The sequence below is a fragment of the Pteropus alecto genome, unplaced genomic scaffold (genome assembly GCF_000325575.1).
Source record: "Pteropus alecto unplaced genomic scaffold, ASM32557v1 scaffold98, whole genome shotgun sequence".
In the NCBI taxonomy this organism is placed as follows: Eukaryota; Metazoa; Chordata; class Mammalia; order Chiroptera; family Pteropodidae; genus Pteropus; species Pteropus alecto.
This window is the reverse complement of record NW_006443570.1, coordinates 14,846,993-14,859,146: the sequence shown is the minus strand read 5'-3', so window position 1 is coordinate 14,859,146 and position 12,154 is coordinate 14,846,993. Positions and strand designations below refer to the sequence as shown.

At 34.4% G+C, this 12,154-nt stretch overlaps 1 protein-coding gene across 9 annotated transcripts in view; it reads left to right on the top strand.

The window, feature by feature from the left end:
* SYNRG (synergin gamma) overlaps positions 1–12,154 on the top strand; it is a 69,566-nt gene that overhangs the window by 3,240 nt on the left and 54,172 nt on the right. For 7 of the 9 annotated variants that reach the window (XM_015599321.2, XM_015599327.2, XM_006924927.3 and 4 more), the window contains exons 2-3: positions 3,149–3,189; positions 5,450–5,571. In XM_015599321.2, coding sequence (XP_015454807.1) covers positions 3,149–3,189; positions 5,450–5,571 — 163 coding nt within the window. Of the gene's footprint in view, positions 1–3,128; positions 3,190–5,449; positions 5,572–12,154 lie in introns of those variants that run through there. The other 2 variants (XM_015599322.2, XM_025041550.1) reach the window with 2 other exon arrangements.

Here is a 12,154-nt window from a genome sequence, read left to right as displayed (position 1 = left end):
TCTTAATTTAGTTTTTGTTTGCGTTTTCAAAGTAACCTTTATACATCTATACATCTCTTCTTGTCTATTTGGTGTCTTAGTTGGGTCTTTGGGAAACTTGTGGTTCTGTGCCTAAATTTGAGGAAACAGTACAGCGTGGTGAAGGGATTGCATAGAGCTTCACAGTCGCTTTATGGCAGAGCTGGAAAAAATATATAACTCAAGTTTTCAGTTTTTACTTAGTCACTACACCATACTGATAATCATAATTTTTAAGACTGATTTTGAAAAGTCTTGACAAGTTGATTACTTAAATGCATTGCTTCTAAATTTATAAATCTATAAACTTATATGAGTACCTTTTTAAAAAATTGAGTACTACCAAATTTCAACTTACAGTTTAAACATTTTATTCAGTTAACATATTACTTAGCTAATATATCTCATGCAGTTCAGAAAAAACTTCACTTTTCAGGCCTCTCTTTGGTACAGGCCTGTTTGTCAGCAGTAGAATTTGCTAATGGTTCAGATCCTCTGTAGGGCTGTAATAACACATAACCAGATAGATGCTTAACTAGAACTTTTTATACTATCTTACAATTAAAAAAATAAATAAATATTTTAGTGCAAAAGGTGCTAAAGTTAGATTTCTAGCCCTTTTCCTCTGAAGCTGGATGTTGTGTATAAATGGCAAGGGAATAGAAAAATGCAAGGGAACATAAATTCACCATACAATTTCTGGATTTCACTAGATTCTCTAAAGACTTTTAGAGAATCTTCCAGAAACCCCCCTTCGATCCTTAACTCCCAGATTAAGAGCGTTTCTCACTCAGACTTTTTTCTTCTTTGATTTGTCCCATTTTCTTCCCTTCCCATCTCAGAGAAAGAAATACCTCTTATCAAAGCAAATCCCTTTTGCTACCTTGCTCTGTTAATCCCATTCCCTCAAAAACCTCGTTTTATCAATCACTAAGTATTTTTTGTATCCTAAATTTCCTTATAGGTCCCTTTCTCTTCCTCTTGAAATTGTTCACTCAGAGATCACCATTTTCAACAGCAGTGATCTTTATTTATTAATCCTAATTCTGATCAGCTTTTCTACACTGTTAGACGCTAGGAACTGCTACTTTCTTCCTGAAATGTAGTCCTTTCTGTTATAATTCTCACTTATAACCAATTCTCTTGGTTCTCAGTGACCATTCCCTACTCAGTTTTCACTGTCAGAATTCTCCAAGGTTCTCCTTTGTTGCCTGCTTACTATATATGCACATTCCCTTGGCTATTTCATCCACAACCAGAGCATAATTTATTTTTTATCTTTATTTTTAAAAGCCTGGTTAGATTGACATAGACCCATCTCCTGAGCTCGAGTTACTTTTCTGATTGTCTGCTAGATTGCTCCTCATGGACACACTCCTACCACTTTTCTCTCCAAACCTACTCACATTGGATTCCTGTTTTCAATATGTTTTCAGCATAGTTGCAGTTGCTCAGGCTCAAAACCTCAGCAGCATCCTCAGCTCTTTCTACTTTTTCACTACTGTTCTTCATGCTAGCAGTTACCAAGTCCTGTAGATTCTTTTACATAGCTTTTATTCACCTCTTGTTTTCCATTCCCACTACTCTGGTTATGGCCCTTTTCATCTCTTATTAAGATTATTGTGATAGTTTCTTAGCTAGTTCTTTTTACTTTAAATCTTCTCTGCCACACTCTATTACCAAAGAAACCTAAAGCACATTTCTGATCATTTCACTCTCCTACGTAAAACCTCTGACATCAGGGAAATACAGATCCAAATCACAATGAGATACCACTTCACACCCATTAGGGTAACTATCATCAAAAAAGAAAAAGAAAAAAGAAAGAAAATAACAAGTATTGGTAAGAATGTGAAAAAATTGGAATCTTCATGCATTGCTGGTGGGAATGTAAAATGGTGCAGCTACTATGGCAAACAATTTGGCAGTTTCTTAAAAAGTAAATGTAAAATTACCATATGACACAGCAATTCCACTGCTAGGTATAAATCCAAAAGAAGGATTCAAACAGATACTTGTATACAAATGTTCACAATAGTAGTATTCACAGCAGCCAAAAGGTGGAAACAACCAAAGTGTATACCAACAGATGAATGGATAAACAAAATGTGGTATGTACATACAATGAAGTATTAGTCAGCCATAAAAAGGAACGAAATTCTGACACATGCTACAACATGAATGAACCTTGAAAACTGCTAAGTGAAATAAGCCAGATACAAAAGGACACGTATTGTATGATTCTACTTAATACAATGAACTAGAATAGGCAAATTCATAGAGACAAAAAGTAGAATAGTGGCTACCAGGGGTTGCGGGGAGGATGTAATGGGAAATTATTATTTAATGGGTACAGAGCTTCTATTTGGGATGATGGAAAAGTTCTGGAAATGGATCATGGTGATGATTATACAATGTTGTGTATATTTTACCACAGTTTTAAAAAATGACAATTTCATATAATATGCAAAATAAAATTAAACATTTTAAAGGCCTTCTACAATATGTTTACTTTTCCAATCCTGTATCTTCAACCCTAAATTGTATCTCTGAATACACTGATAGCTCTGGCCTCAGAGCTTCTGCTTAAGCTATGTAATTAATGTGCCTCTCTTTAAGATTCAACTCAGAAGATACCTCCACAAAACTTCCTGGGATATAACTGATGAAATTAGTCTTTTCCTTGTTAGTATTTTGAACCTCTCACAACACTTAGCACATTTTGTCCTGTGTTAAAGTTATTTGCCTGCATCTGTGTCTCCAGTGAGGCTGAGCTAATTCAGTCCTTTCATGTAGTAGGCCCTCAATAAATGGTCACTGAATTGAATCTGACCCAGCACTCTCATTTTATGAATGGGGAAATTGGAATCCAGGGGAAGTCACACAGTAACAGAGCAAGGACTAATTTAAGGCCTTCTGTCTTCTAGTTCAAGAAATTACCCCCCTGCATTAACATGCTGACTGTCGTGCAGCCTATGGATGTTCAATCTGTATTACTATTAGTTCAGTATTGTACTGCAGAGTAAATGTCATGATTCTGTCTACAGTTCTGTCATTTATGTGAAAAATTACATGTTTTATTTGAAATTTTTGTACATATAAAGATCTCAATGTATTTTTCTGTTTTCAGCTTCATGTTTCCAGTTGCAGGTGGAATAAGACCCCCACAAGGTAGGTGAAAGGTTAAGTTTTGAACTTCTATTTTTCACTATTATGTTTCTGAACTTGGAGATTAAGTGGGTAAAAAGTTCTATTGCCACCAAATAGAGTAAACTTTTCCTGTAGTCTTGAACCTTTATGACAGCCACTCAGAAAATTTCTCAAAAATTTTGTAATTTGGGGAATAATAAGAATCATTTATTATTTCTCCCAAACTTATTTAAACATTATATTGACAGATTGTTATTTAACCTCAGAAATGAAGGAGACTTTCAAGACAAGAGTATTAAAGAACAGGTGACAAACATGAAATGAGCTGTTATTCTCTGAGTGACATCTTTTTTCTTCTATCTAGTCTTCTCCTAGATTGTTAGCTCCATAGAGCAATGGCTATGTCTGCCTTGAGCTTATCAGCGTGTTGATAGAAAATAATAAGGTCTCTATAGATGTTTGTTGAATGAATAAATGAACTTTTTTCGTTATTTAATACTACTGTGTTTTTTCTATATGAATTTGGTCTTATTATAATCAGGTAGATAAGAGATTGCATATTCTGACTTAACTATTTTAAGTCTCAGTCTTATTCCTAGTAATTTCTCTTCTCTCATGGTTTCAGACAGGAGACCACCAATATCAATTATCACTTTGACTTTAAGGAAGCAGTAGTAAAGGAATATAATCTTGACTCACGGTACTATACCATTGGGACACAACATCGACGGAAAAATATGTCTGCCCTTCTTTCTGCTCACTTCTCCCACTTCACTGTACCCTCCTCTCCACACACCAAGCTGCTTCTGAAAACTGGCCGTTCTCACAAGCCAGTGTTGATTAGTTCTGGCAGACTTGCTGGAAAAACAGAGAAGCAGACTCCTAGGTCACCAAGAGAGATGAAAGATAAATAGCTGCTCAGTAGCAGGTGGTCAGTGGCTCGAACTGACTTTGTCTCCATTTATAATCAGGAATGGAGGTTGAGTTTCAGGTAAATTTTTCCAAGGGTCAATTGTATCCTTTTCATTGTGCTCACATTTATGCATTATTTAAGCTATCTGTAATTAGATGTGTCCCAGATTTAGATCAAATGGTTTGAGATCTTTTGTTCTTTAGGAAGGCATTACAGAGTTATGTGTTCATTATCATGGCTTATTTTTCATTTTTATAAACTTTAAAAATTGTGAGAACAGGGCAAAAAGAGATCCCCAAAAGTTGCCTGCTGTTTTTGCTTCTGGAATTTGGAATTGTTTTTGAGATTTTTTTCTTTTTACAAAGTATGTTAGAGGGGACTTTCTGATCATTCGAAGGCTTTGAATTATGCATGAATTATTTCTGGAAGCATATAGAAGAAACTGACAGTAAGAGTGGCCACAAGATGATGAGTAGGTAAACAGGAGACAGGAGAGAAACGAGACTTATTTTTCACTGTGTATACTTTTATGCCTTTAAATGTCGTACCAAATACCTGAGTTATATAAGAATTAAGTAAAGTTAATTAAATAAAACTTTAGGTCCAAAGGAATAAGAGGAAAAACATCTCACTATGGTTATATTCAATCTGCACATTCTGATTTTCTGTGATACCTCAAGGCCTTTGCATTTGGTGTTCCTTTGTCTGAAGTACTCTTCCCATATATTCCCATGGCTTCCTTCTCATTTTCTTCAAGTACTTGCTTAATGCCACCCTATTGGTGAAACCTTTTCTGACTATGTAATAGCAACCACTCCTTTCCCTGACACTCCCTTTCCCCCTTGCCCTCCTTTATTTGTTACCCTAGCTCTTATCACCACCTGACGTGCACTTATTTTGTACTATCTATCTCCCTCAATTACAGTAAGTTTCATGAGAGCAAAGACCTGGTTTTGCTCACTGCTGTGTCCCTAGAATGGTGCTTGACATGGAGGAGGCCCTCAAATACTTGAATAAATGATTGAATGAATAAATGGATTGCCACTAATAAATGTCACGTACAAATATGAATGTCCATGCTTGTGAAATTAAACTATGTATAAATAACCTTGAAGGTTTACAAACCCACAAGGTAAACATAGTATGCTTCACTAGAACATTAATTTTTTAATCAAAATTTGATTAAAATTAATCAGAAAAGTAAATGATGGAGTTGAAATTCGTACTTAAGCCTATCTCACTCCAGAATCTATGTTTTTTCTACTATACTGTGCTGCCTCCCAAGTAACAAGTTTTTTAGGTACTTAATGGTTTTAAGAAAATAACTTTAAAACACATTGACTTTAATGATACCTTTATGTTTTTTAGCAGGTCTGATGCCGATGCAGCAACAAGGATTTCCTATGGTGTCTGTCATGCAGCCTAATATGCAAGGCATGATAGGAATGAATTACAGCTCTCAAATGTCCCAAGGACCTATTGCTATGCAGGTACTTGCCTCTTTAGCTATTTACAGAGTTATTGTTTGTTGTTATGAGAATGACATACTAAGAACTACATGCTAGGACCTTAATGTTATATTTAGAAATAAATGTAGTCTACATCTTAGATGGCCTCCTTCAAAATAAAATGAAGATATGTTTATAAGAGAGAGAAAATGATCATTTAAGGAAAATTTGGTGACCTTTTTATATGATTCCTGGCTTAGAAAAATTTTAGAATGTCTTGGAAAACTCAGGGACTGGATTTCATGAAGTAGCACTGTTAGAAAAAGTAACACTATTCTTCTGAAAGGAACAGGGTCATTGTATGGAAGGCTCAGAGCCTTCTTTATATTGAAGTATCTCATCTATCCCCATACAACTTCTTAAAGAGGGGGCATCTCCATTTTTCTGATGAGGAAACCGAAGCTTTGTGAGGATGCTTATAGAACACAGTAAGCCAAGATTTGAACCTAAGTCTTCAGTACGCTTATACTTAACCATATTATGAATTCTCTCTTAAGAGCAGTAGGGAGCCATTTAAGCAGTGGAATAACACAATTAGATTTGTATTTCAAAAGGATCATTCTGACTGCTAATTAGTGACCGGAGGCAGAGAAAAGAGCAAAAGTAGATGTAAGGAGGATCATTAAAAGGCTGATGTACTGAGAGCAGGTGAGATGTTGGCTTAAATTAGGGTGGTAGTAGAGGGATGGAGACGTGGATGTTATTGAGAACGATTTAGGAAATAAAATCAATAGGACTTGCTGAGTATTTAGATGTTGAAAATAAAGGAGAAGGTGGTATCAAATTGATTATTTTCTGCTTGAGCAACTAACTAGTGGTGTCATTTATTAATAAACACTGGAGGAGATGGTTTGCCGGTACATGTTGTTTACTTTGAAGAATCCACGAAACATTCAAGTGGGGCTGTTCAGAGACAATTAACTGAACTCTAGTCATTTTTCACTCTGGGTTGAAAATTATAGATTTCAGAGTCATCCACACATAGAAGGTAATTGATGCCATAGAAGTGAATTAGAGCATGAAAGAATACTGTTGATGGCGAAAATGGTCCAGGATAGAGCCTTCAGGATCGCAACATTTGACTCTAAGGGAGTGAGTTGACAACAGAGGAGATCGAAGAGGAGCAGCCAGAAGTAGATGGGAGGATTAAAGAAAAAACGCATGGGTTTCAGTGTCAGGCAGACTCAAGTTCAAATCCCACTTTGCTACTTAACCTGTAAAACAGAGATGTAATAATACCTTACTGGTGTGGTAGTAGAAAGTATTGAATGAAGGAATTATATAAAGCACTTAGCATTGTACAGTGAGCAGGAAGTGGTAAGAGGTTTTTATTTCTTACATTAATGTTAATATCAAGAATGGTCTTTCAAGTGGCATGACTTTATTTCATGTTCTGTCTCTTAAATTCATCTGTTTCCATGCTTTCATTGACTCACAACTTTCATTTCTGACCAAAAAATTCTTTCTCGAGTAGTAGTAATAATGACTAATAATAACCACCAGTTGTTTTTATGTTCTATATTCATTGTATCTATTATATCATTCAGTCCTCATAACAACTCTGTGAGATAAGTAGTATTTTTATTCCCATTTTACAGATAAGGAAACTGCAGTCAGAGAGAATTCGTGTCCTGTTTGAAGCCATACAACTTGTTTCAGGCACTTAAACCAAAGCTTTCTTATATTTCAGAACCTGAGTTCTTAACCACTGTTCCCTAAACTAGTCATTTGAGTATCACCTTCATGATTTTTGCTATGTACTACTTAACATTTAATTGATTAGGTTTTTAACAAATTCTAAAAATCTTTATATTGCTAAAGTAAATAGAAAATCTTTATTTGTTATAAACAGATTCACCAAAAAGTATATGGTGAATCAAAACAGAATTCTAGCTAGATACTGTTACTTATTGGAGTTTATAAACCCCCTGTTTACTTTCTGTTAAAAAAAAAAAAAAGGAAAGTCTACAATTTATCAGAAAAGGATTTGGCAAAAGGAAAAAAAGTGTATATATACGTAGAAACAGTAAAGAGGGTAAGATGTTAATTTGTACTGTTCTTCCAAATTTTCTATGGATTTTAAATTTTTAAAAAGGGAAGAATTAGAACAAAAATCAATAACATTTAAAATGAAACATAAAAGGGAACTTAAATGAGAATTGCAGGAGAATTAAAGAGTATTCCTGTTATCGCGTGCTGAACATGTGTCCCTGCGTAACTGGCACAATCAGAGATGAGTAGTATCATGATTTAATAAGTACAGTCTAAGGTAGGCTTTTTCCTCTTGCATCTCTATATCTTTGTAAAGTATCTTCTACAGCTATGTATGATATCCATGTAAACCAAGTAACCAAATCAATTGAATCCAGGAGTCAGATCTTTTGCTGAATCCAAAGTGTTATATTATTACTGTTTTTAATAAACAAGTCAGAACCAAAATGGATTTTGTACTGTTAATAAATATTTTAAATGCCATATATTTCATTTTTACCTAATTAATTTTTATTTATGTGTTTTATTATGTATACAATGTGTTAGTATAGTAGCATATGTATATAATTTATAAATAAGTAATATTGGGAGTTTATAATCAGAATTTAAGTTGAAATCATTGTCATGTTGAAGTTATTTAAGCAAATAAAATTTATATGTTGTATGTAAAGATTTAGGAAAATTCCCAGAATAATTCTTTATTCATCTGCAGTAGGAGGAAAATAAGAATAAATCGAGCTTTTGTAGGTCTTAAATTCATGTTACTCACCTTTCACTAGGTTATGCTATAGGAAAAACAATTCCAAAATTTCAGTGACTTACAAAAACAAAGCTTTGTTTCTCATTTGTGATACATGCCTTTTGTGGGTTGGCTCAGCTCTTTGTTCTCTTTATTCTGAGACCCTTACCTAGGACATCTCAGACTCTTGGCATGGAGAAAAAGATGGCCAAACCCTGTGATGTCTTTTAAAGCTTTCTCTCAGAGATAGCACTTATCAGTCACTTCTGCTCACCAAAATAATGTGGCCAAAATGAACATCAGTAGGGGAATGTACCAGAAGGAGAACATACCACATAGGGATGTGTAATACTCTTAGAGTAAGGGCAGCAAATAACTGGAAACAATCTACCATAGAATACAATGTGTTTTTAATTAAGATTTAGTAAGCTTACTGCTGAATCTTAATAACAAGTGATAACAACTGATATAATTTGTAATCATTGATTTTCACACTAAACATTGTTTTATGACTTACATAGATATCTGGAAAATGTTTTTAAAGAGTTTGATACGACCAAAACCAATAAATATCTCTAACATGCACAACAATAGTATGAAAAAGTAAACCATCAGATTTACTATCCTCCAAATAATGTCTCTGAGTATCAGGAGCTTAGAATTAATGATTCCAAAATAAGGAAGCTATAATCTTTTTCTTTAACCTTTAATCTTACTGACAGGTTTTATAATGCTTGGAAGATGCTCACTATTCTTAAAGGGAAAATTCATTCAGATCTTATTTTTCCCCCAAACTGAATAGCCCTAACCAACCACAGACATGTATATGAGAAAAACCCATTATTCTTTAGCCATTTTTTAAATCTTTGAAGGGTGCATTTTCAGATAAAAGTCAAAGGTGAAAATTAGTCTTGGTTGTCACATAGCTCTCCAGTCTCCAAAACTTGTAAAAAGAAAACACTCCACAAGATTTACAATAAATTTTAAAATTATTATTCTGAAATATTTTAAGCCTATAGTAAGAATAGACTATATGATAAACATGTATGAGCTAATTATTAAAACATTTTTAAACTTTTTATTTGTATATAAATGCTTATTCATTCACATGTATGTAAGAAATAATACAAAGAGATCCTTTACCTAGTTCCCCCAGTGGTAGCAACTTGCAGAACTATAAGACAATATTATAACCAGGATATTAATATTGATACTGTTGAGATATAGAACATTCCATCACCTCAAAGATCCCCTGTGTTGCCACATTGTAGCCATACTCATTTCCTCCCTCCCCACTGAGCACCTCCCCATCCCATGGCAATCACTAATATGTTCCTGATTTCTCTAATTTTGTGATTTCAAGAATGTTATCTAAATTTGAATACTAACCTTTTGGGATGGCTTCTATTGCTCAGCATACTTCCTTTGAGATTCATCCAAGTTGTTACATGTATCAATATTCTTTTTTATTGTTGAGTAGTATTCTGTGGTATGGATGTCCTACAGTTTGTTCACTCATCGAAGGACGTCTGGGCTGTTTCTAGTTTTGAGCTATGATAAATAGAGGTTTTTGTATGAACATGAGGCTTCATTTCTCCGGGATAAATGCCCAGGTGTGCAATTGATGGGTGTCGTGGTAGTTGGATGTTTGGTTTTTATAGAAACTGCCAAATGTTTTCCAAAGTGGTTGCACCATTTTAAATTTCCACCAGCAATATATGAGTGATCCAGTTTCTCTGCATTCTTGCTAACATTTGGCGTTGTTATTTTTTATTTTAGCCATTCTGGTAGATGTGTTGTGGTATGTCATTGTGATTTTAATTTACATTTTCCTAAGGGCTCATGTCAAAAATTCAAGAGAGTTTTACTTGATATGAATATTTTATTGAGTGAGAAACAAACTCTCAAACAAGGAGGCCTCAAACCAAAAGTTTCAGTAGTTACAGCTCAGTTTATAAAACTGAATAAGTTGTTTATTGCGATTACTTAATAGAAACTTACATTCCTTTTCATTGCATAAGCTTCTTGTTTATAGCTAATTAGCTAGGAAACTGTAAGGTCACACTGACATGAAGAAAGCTTAAGTTTTGTTCAGGGTCAGAGTCAGCATTTCAGGGAAATCAGGACAGTGTTACATTTTGGTTAGTTAACTATGAGTGTTCACACCGTGGCATCCATTTGATTTTTCAACACTAATGATGTTGAACGTCTTTTCACGTCCTTATTTGCCTTCGTTACATTTTCTTCAGAGAAATGTCTCTTCTTATCTTTTATCCATTTTCTAATTGCAATTTTTGGTATTTTACTGTTAGTTTTCTGAGAGTTCTTTATATATTCTGCATACTAGTCCTTTGTTAGATATGTGGCTTGCAAATATCTTCTCCCAGTGTAGTTTGTTGTCTTAGTCCGTTCAGGCTGTTGTAACAAAATACCAGAGATTGAGTAGTTTATAAACAACAGAAATTTATTTCTCACACTTCCGGAGGCTGGAAGTCCAAGTCCAGGGTGCCTGCAAGGTCAGGTGAGGGCCCTCTGAGGTCACAGGGACTTCTAGTTGTGCCCTGACTTAGGAGAAGGGACTAGGGAGTTCTGTGGGATCTCTCTATGAGCGCACTAACCCCATTCATGAGGTCTCCACCCTCATGACCTAAGCATCTCCCAAAGGCTCTGCTTACTAGTACCATCACCTTTGGGGTTAGATTTTCAATATATGAATGGGGGGAGGGACAATCAGACCATAGCACTTGTCTTTTCATCCTCTTAACAGGATCCTTCATGGAGAAAAAGTTTTTAATTTTGATGAAATCTAATTTACTAATGTTTCCTTTTATGGAACATTCATTAGTATAAGTCAGAGCTTTTTGCTTCTCTTTGGATACCAAAGACCTTTCTAGTTTTCTAGTTTTACATATTACGTTTACGTTCATAAAGCATTTTGAGTTAATTTTTGTATAAGGTGTTTCTTTATTAATTTTGGGTAAAGTTGAGGTTTATATTTTTGCCTGTGGATATTTAGTTGCTGGACATTGTTGAAAAGGCAATCCTTTTTCCATTGAAGTGCTTTTGTATTTTTGTCAAAAATCAGGTGGGCATGTTTGTGTGGATATTTTTTAGTCTATGGTAGGTTTTGAAATCAAAAAGTGGGAGCCCTCCAGTTCTGATCCTCTTTTTCAAGATTGTTTTGGCTATTTATGGTCCCTTGAGAGTCCATGTGAATTTTAGGATGGTTTTTTCTGTTTCTACAAAAAAAGTCATTGGGATTTTGATAGGAACTGTATTGAATCTGTAGATCGCTTTAGGTAATATTGACATTTTAACAATAGCAAGTCTCCCTATCCACGAACATGCGATATTTCCATTTATTTATATTTTCTTTAATTTTCTTCAGCAGTGTTTTGTAGTTTTCATTGTATGTCTTTCACCTCCTTGGTTAAGTTAATTCCTAAGTATATTATTCTTTTGGATGGTATTGTAAATGGAATTATTTTTGTAATTTCCTTTTCAGATTATTCATTGTATATAGAAATGCAATCGATTTTTGTGTGCTGACTATCCTGCTACTCTGCTGAATTCATTTATTCTAACAGCTTTTTTGTGGGGTCTTTATTATTTTCTACATATGAGATCATATCATCTGCAAACAGATAATTTTACTTCTTCCTTAACCAGTCTGGATGCCTTTTGTTTTTTTTCTTGCCTAATTGCTCTGGCTAGAACTTCCACTGCTATGTTGAATAGAAGTAGAGAAAGTGGGACTTATTCCTGATCTTAGAGAAAAAGCTTTCAATCTTTCACCATTGAGTATGATGTTCACCATAGGTTTTTCATATATCA